The sequence below is a fragment of the Musca vetustissima genome, unplaced genomic scaffold (genome assembly GCF_032173495.1).
Source record: "Musca vetustissima isolate MV318-11 ecotype Yass unplaced genomic scaffold, APGP_CSIRO_Mvet_v1 utg19795, whole genome shotgun sequence".
NCBI classification, from domain to species: Eukaryota; Metazoa; Arthropoda; class Insecta; order Diptera; family Muscidae; genus Musca; species Musca vetustissima.
This window is the reverse complement of record NW_026876734.1, coordinates 183,236-190,724: the sequence shown is the minus strand read 5'-3', so window position 1 is coordinate 190,724 and position 7,489 is coordinate 183,236. Positions and strand designations below refer to the sequence as shown.

The 7,489-nt window shown below is 34.4% G+C and overlaps 1 protein-coding gene across 1 annotated transcript; it reads left to right on the top strand.

Moving 5' to 3' along the window:
- Positions 1–2,470: 2,470 nt before the first annotated feature.
- On the top strand, positions 2,471–7,489 carry LOC133321293 (DNA-binding protein Ets97D-like). The gene is made up of 7 exons (XM_061530386.1): positions 2,471–2,542; positions 2,672–2,807; positions 2,865–2,934; positions 2,994–3,126; positions 3,964–4,268; positions 6,579–6,871; positions 6,972–7,489. The coding sequence occupies exons 1-7, from the start codon at positions 2,473–2,475 to the stop codon at positions 7,396–7,398; spliced, it is 1,434 nt and encodes a 477-aa protein (XP_061386370.1). The 5' UTR covers positions 2,471–2,472; the 3' UTR covers positions 7,399–7,489.

Sequence of the window (7,489 nt, the reverse complement as noted above, 5' to 3'; positions counted from 1 at the left end):
TGGTCCAAATCGATATTCGCTGATTTATATAGAACACATCCAGAAATCTTTCTTGTTACATACATTAATTGAATTACAAATATTTATGTATTTACAAATTATTTTTATCAATAATAGGAAAATGTCATTACTTCCGCCTTGAACTGTTCTAATAATTCAATAAATGTTATTACTTTGTTTATTAACAAAAATCAATAATATAATAATAAAATCACTTCAATTCGCATTTCTCCAGAATAACGCCCCACAATGAATCACTTTGAGGTACCGATAGATTTCTAGCAACTGCGTTTTTTTTGCGCAATCATCAACACAGCTGCGTTAAGTGATGTCATGAATTTATGATAGGATTATTTAAAAGCAATACTTTGAATATAAATAAAATAGAAATTGGAGATTTATAAACAATTAGTTGATGGAATTTATGAATGAAATACAAATACGAATATATTATATGAAAACCGCAACGTTTGCCAAATTTGGATGTGTCTACTGCAACAATGTTAATATTCCGTCAGCTGAATTTATTTATGCATTTATTTATGGTCAAACGATTATTAAATATTCCAACGGAAGTATAATAAATTATTTAGAATATTCATATTTTTTTGAATTTTCAAAATATCTTTAAAATGTAAATAAAATGACAATTTATTGTTCATGTAAAAAATGAAAAAATAAATAATGATTAATATTTATAAATATAGTTGTATTTGTCAAGGGATTAAAAAAATAACGCATGATTATTAAGTTTTCATTTACCTTAAGGGATGGTAGTAAACCTTCACCTCCCTCACCTACAATTTGATCATTTCCGCAAGTGCAATTGTCTAGCGTAAATCAGTACTAAAATGTCTTGTTCATATTCCGTATTTTATTTTAAAATTTAACTAAAATTACAACGTGCGGTATTCTTCCTTGTATTCGTTTTTATATTTATTTGTGCTAGCGCCATCTAGTAACAAATAGTCATTCATATACATTAAAATCCCGTTTACACACACGTACGTGTGTAAGCAATGACAAAGCTTAATGCTGTGAAAACTATTGGTTATTAGAGGTTTGTGAATTTGATTATCATTATTTATGAAAAAAATGTCAGATATGACCAAACAGTTGCGTTAAAAAAAATTTACTAATAATGAATGTGTACATAAGGGTTATGAATTTCGTAAAACCTCATATTCCGTTATCATATTGTAATGTGTTTTTACATGTATAAAATCCAGTAGATCTAAATTGTCAATCCCATTACATATATATCAAATAAATCATCATAGAGGAGGTTAAACCGACAAAAGGTTCTAATGTAAATGCCGCTTAACTTTTGAAAAAAATTAATTGTAATGTAATTTGATAAAAAAAAACAAGAAAAAAGTGCCGACCAGTGTTGCCGACAAGTTATACCCATAGCTTATGTCTAGTACAATTATTCAAGGTAATATGAAGCCTACCTATATATTACAATTTTTAAATATGTCAAATGAGCAGAACGACTTGTTGCATTTGTTGTTATTTTTTCTGACATTATAGGTGTATTTTCTCTTTGTTGATGGAAGATAAAATAAATAAAATAGAATTAAATTTCTCCAGAAGATTTATGGGCCGATTTACGTCGACGGAGAATATCACCGTCAAATGAACCAAGAGCTTTACCATCAATTCTCGGGCATCGACATAGTCAGACGTATCGGGCTGCGGCGACTACGATGGGTAGGTCATATCGTGAGAATGGATGAAGATGCCCCAGATAAAAAGGAATATTAAAGCGAACCGGCTGATGGTTCACGAAGAAGGGGAAGGCCACGAATTCAAAGAAACTACCTACATAGTTAATTTTATGTTATTCACCTCAACTTCTCCTGCCTTCTATTACGAATTTGCTTTCCCTCTTACCATGTATGATAAGAGGTGCTTCTAGTAGTACGTTTACATTTAACCGGATTTCGTTAACCCAGTGGTTTTCAATTGTCATTTCCTTTGCATATATGTCAAATAAATCCTCATAAAATAGGTTAACCCGGTAAAAAGTTCTAATGTACAAGGTGTTTAGGACATACATTTTTAGATATTACAAACTATTGGACCTGCACAAATCATCGTTTTTTTCTTTCAAAATGCAATGTTTATTTCAAATTACAAACAACTTATTTCACCATTAGAACTTTCCTTGTTACTATCTCATTGAATCTGCCTTTAGTCCCATCCGTTCATTTTACAGAATTAAAAATAATTCAATTGATATTCACAGCTATTTGTATTCGGCCGTTATACATCACACCCGTTCGTAAACACAACGGCATATCACAATTTTCTTTTATCTTCCCTCTTCGTAATATTTTCAACTGGTCCCTATATGGTTCATTTCAGTGAACTGTTCAAAATACTGCATTGTTGTTTTACAAAAAATTACAATTGGAACGGCAGCAGCAAGAAATAAATAAACAAAATAATTAATTATTACAACACAAAATGGAAACAAATGACTTAACACAGTTATCGGAAGAGTTAATACAACGTTTGGGAAGTGGTGGAGACTTAGGTGGGTATCCGCGATCCCCAATTTGTGACGAAGGCGGATGTTCTACGATCATCACCGTAATATTTCCTGGGAAACAGGAAATACTTTTCTAGTCAAATAATAATTATTGTTTTTGTTTGTCTCTTCTAGAGGGCATGATGGCCAATGAATTGTTCCAACAAGGCGACCTGTACATGTCCACTCAGGATGATAGTAATTCCAATGCGGGTTCAGATAATGAAATCATTATGCATATGGATATCCGAGAGCCACTGAGAACGTTACAGTAAGTTGTGATGGCCATGTATTGGAATTTGTAATTAATTTGTTATTCTTTTTTAAGGAAATTATTGGAAAAGAAGGTGGGTCTTAGCCTGCAGGGTTATGAATTTTGGCTGCAGGATGCCCAGGAGGTAAGCAATATGAATATTTTTTGTTATGGGTGTTATTAATGGGGACATTTTTATTCCAGTTGGAACCCCACAAAAACCTTGTTGACCAGTGTGTCAAGGGTGAGGGCTTAGTACAGATTAACGTGGAAATCAAATATATTATTAAACGCATAAACATATTGGATGTTTTAAAACCCACTGAGGATGCCTTAGGTATGTAATATTGGATATTAATATGTGGAGTACCAGAGGCAAATAGATTCATCGAAGGGGGAAAAAAGTTTATTGCTGATAAACAGGGTGGAGGATATAAAAAAGAGAAACGGCCGGCCGAAATGGTGTCGGATTTTTATGTGGGTGCCCTGTAAAAACATAAACATACATTGGACATTTTCAGATAGAGATAGAATTGACACTAAGAAATCGGAATGCCAAATGACGGCCACAGTTTAAAAGTATTGAAAAAAGGGCATTTATATTTGGTCTATAATAAAAAAAATCTGCAAATTAAAATATTCTGCAACATTACGGACTGTGCAATTACAACAACTTTGTTGAACAAATCTTGTAAAAACATTTAAATGACGAACTTTACATGGAGGATATGACCCTCCAATAATCCGGAATGCCAAATTATAGCCACTTCGTTAAAAAATTGTGGCAAAAATCATCGAATTATCGAAAATGGGAAGGAACATTTGAAAAGGAGCATTGCCAAAACATAGGCCTTCATATGGGGACTATACGAAAACGTGGACCAATTTATGCCAATACCGAACATCCACTTTATATTGACCCCAATTTATATTGCGGGCTACAAAAATTTTCCTCATTTATATTGCTTCCGAATCTAACACAAAGAAGTTCTCCAAGTTATAACAATATTCAACATTGATTGCCGATTTTCCGATTTCCTTATGCTCACATCTAACAAGAGTCTCACCAATACACATATTTTAAACTTTGCTATCACGACCTTCATTGAATCTACCATGTCTCTGAATATCTTCTTTTTACAATAGAAATACTAAATATATATTTCCCTTATAGCCGCCCTTGCCGCTGAAGAAGCATTTAAAAGTGATGTGTCCACCGATGATGAAGCACCCATACGCACAAGTGAATCACATGATGACACTGAAGAGGAAACTAAACCGAAGAAAATAAAACGTGAACTTACAGAGCTGAATGAATCGGCGGCGTCAAAATTGAAAGATAAACCCTGTCTCAATTGGGTACTCGATAGCAAATTTCGCCGTGAACAGACGCGACTTAAAATACCCGATGATCCGAATGAATGGACGGTGCCGCAAGTGAAATATTGGTTTCAATGGGCAATGCGGGAATTTCAGTTGGTGAGTACATTTTTTTATAAAAATAAGCCTTAAAAAGTCTTCGCCTTATATAGGCCCTTGAAAAAAAATTCTTAAAAAAATCCACACCTTATAAAACCTTTGAAAAAAATTCATAAAAAATCCACGCCATCCATGGCCTTTAAAAATTTTTTTTTTTAAAAATCCACGCCCTGATTTGGTGGCTTGAAAAAAATTTCTTTTTTAAAAAAACCGACGCCTTGATTTGGTGGCTTAAAAAAGTCTTCTTTAAAAAATCTTTAAAAAATCCACGCCTTGATTTGGTGGCTTGAAAAAAGTCTTCTTTAACAAATCCACGCCTTGAAAAAAGTCTTCTTTAAAAAATCCACGCCTTGATTTGGTGGCTTGAAAAAAGTCTTCTTTAAAAAATCCACGCCTTGATTTGGTGGCTTGAAAAAAGTCTTCTTTAAAAAATCCACGCCTTGATTTGGTGGCTTGAAAAAAGTCTTCTTTAAAAAATCCACGCCTTGATTTGGTGGCTTGAAAAAAGTCTTCTTTAAAAAATCCACGCCTTGATTTGGTGGCTTGAAAAAAGTCTTCTTTAAAAAATCCACGCCTTGATTTGGTGGCTTGAAAAAAGTCTTCTTTAAAAAATCCACGCCTTGATTTGGTGGCTTGAAAAAAGTCTTCTTTAAAAAATCCACGCCTTGATTTGGTGGCTTGAAAAAAGTCTTCTTTAAAAAATCCACGCCTTGATTTGGTGGCTTGAAAAAAGTCTTCTTTAAAAAATCCACGCCTTGATTTGGTGGCTTGAAAAAAGTCTTCTTTAAAAAATCCACGCCTTGATTTGGTGGCTTGAAAAAAGTCTTCTTTAAAAAATCCACTCCTTGATTTGGTGGCTTGAAAAAAGTCTTCTTTAAAAAATCCACGCCTTGATTTGGTGGCTTGAAAAAAGTCTTCTTTAAAAAATCCACGCCTTGATTTGGTGGCTTGAAAAAAGTCTTCTTTAAAAAATCCACGCCTTGATTTGGTGGCTTGAAAAAAGTCTTCTTTAAAAAATCCACGCCTTGATTTGGTGGCTTGAAAAAAGTCTTCTTTAAAAAATCCACGCCTTGATTTGGTGGCTTGAAAAAAGTCTTCTTTAAAAAATCCACGCCTTGATTTGGTGGCTTGAAAAAAGTCTTCTTTAAAAAATCCACGCCTTGATTTGGTGGCTTGAAAAAAGTCTTCTTTAAAAAATCCACGCCTTGATTTGGTGGCTTGAAAAAAGTCTTCTTTAAAAAATCCACGCCTTGATTTGGTGGCTTGAAAAAAGTCTTCTTTAAAAAATCCACGCCTTGATTTGGTGGCTTGAAAAAATCTTTAAAAAATCCACGCCTTGATTTGGTGGCTTGAAAAAAGTCTTCTTTAAAAAATCCACGCCTTGATTTGGTGGCTTGAAAAAAGTCTTCTTTAAAAAATCCACGCCTTGATTTGGTGGCTTGAAAAAAGTCTTCTTTAAAAAATCCACGCCTTGATTTGGTGGCTTGAAAAAAGTCTTCTTTAAAAAATCCACGCCTTGATTTGGTGGCTTGAAAAAAGTCTTCTTTAAAAAATCCACGCCTTGATTTGGTGGCTTGAAAAAAGTCTTCTTTAAAAAATCCACGCCTTGATTTGGTGGCTTGAAAAAAGTCTTCTTTAAAAAATCCACGCCTTGATTTGGTGGCTTGAAAAAAGTCTTCTTTAAAAAATCCACGCCTTGATTTGGTGGCTTGAAAAAAGTCTTCTTTAAAAAATCCACGCCTTGATTTGGTGGCTTGAAAAAAGTCTTCTTTAAAAAATCCACGTCTTGATTTGGTGGCTTGAAAAAAGTCTTCTTTAAAAAATCCACGCCTTGATTTGGTGGCTTGAAAAAAGTCTTCTTTAAAAAATCCACGCCTTGATTTGGTGGCTTGAAAAAAGTCTTCTTTAAAAAATCCACGCCTTGATTTAGTGGCTTGAAAAAATCTTTAAAAAATGCACGCCTTGATTTGGTGGCTTGAAAAAAGTCTTCTTTAAAAAATCCACGCCTTGATTTGGTGGCTTGAAAAAATCTTTAAAAAATGCACGCCTTGATTTGGTGGCTTGAAAAAATCTTTAAAAAATCCACGCCTTGATTTGGTGGCTTGAAAAAAAGTCTTCTTTAAAAAATCCACGCCTTGATTCGGTGGCTTGAAAAAAGTCTTTTTTAAAAAATCCACGCCTTGATTTGGTGGCTTGAAAAAAGTCTTCTTTAAGAAATCCACGCCTTATTTGGTGGCTTGAAAAAATATTCTTTAAAAATTTAAACATTCAAAAAATATTATTAAAAACATTTTATTTCTATTTTTGCAGGCCGATGCTAACATCAATGATTGGTCAATATCTGGTCGCCATTTGTGTTCTCTGTCCCACGAAGAATTCCGCAAGAAAATACCCACAGATCCGGGTAATGTTTTCTGGACCCATATTCAACTGCTCAAAGAATGTAAATTTGTATCGGTTGTACATAAGGCAGCAGAGACAGCTTTGGCTGCCCCGGAACCCAGACAAGGTAACTCATCCACAGTGCTGCCCACCACACTCACCAGGGAACCGAAAATAATGCGTAAAACATTCCATACATTGAAAAAAGAGGGTGGGTACGCGTTCATAACCTTGATTGAATAAATAATTTAAATTTTCTTTCTTCTTTTATCTTTTCATGTCAACAGCAGCTTTGAATGAAATAAATATGACCACACATAGTCTGGTGGCAGCTAGTCTAGGGCACACTTCCTACGGTGTGGGTACGGGTAATAATGGTCAAGTCCAGTTGTGGCAATTCCTTTTGGAAATACTAACCGATCGTGAACATGTGGACATTATACAATGGGTCGGCGAAGATGGTGAATTTAAATTAACCGATCCGGAAAAGGTGGCCCGTCTCTGGGGTGAAAAGAAAAACAAACCGGCGATGAATTATGAAAAATTATCGCGAGCATTACGTTATTACTATGATGGTGATATGATATCAAAAGTGTCGGGTAAACGTTTTGCCTACAAATTTGATTGTGACCTGAAATTGTTAATTGGCTACACGGCGGCAGAGTTATCGGCCTTGGTTAATGAAAAGTCATTTGTAGATGAATCAGTCTACCTCGAGAAAATGGACAGTAAAACAGATGAAGAATGACCTTGGGTTAAGGTGAAAGAGGAGCCATTATTTACCCTACTGGAGGAGCATATTATTGAAGATTGTCCGGATATACAATCTGATTAACATT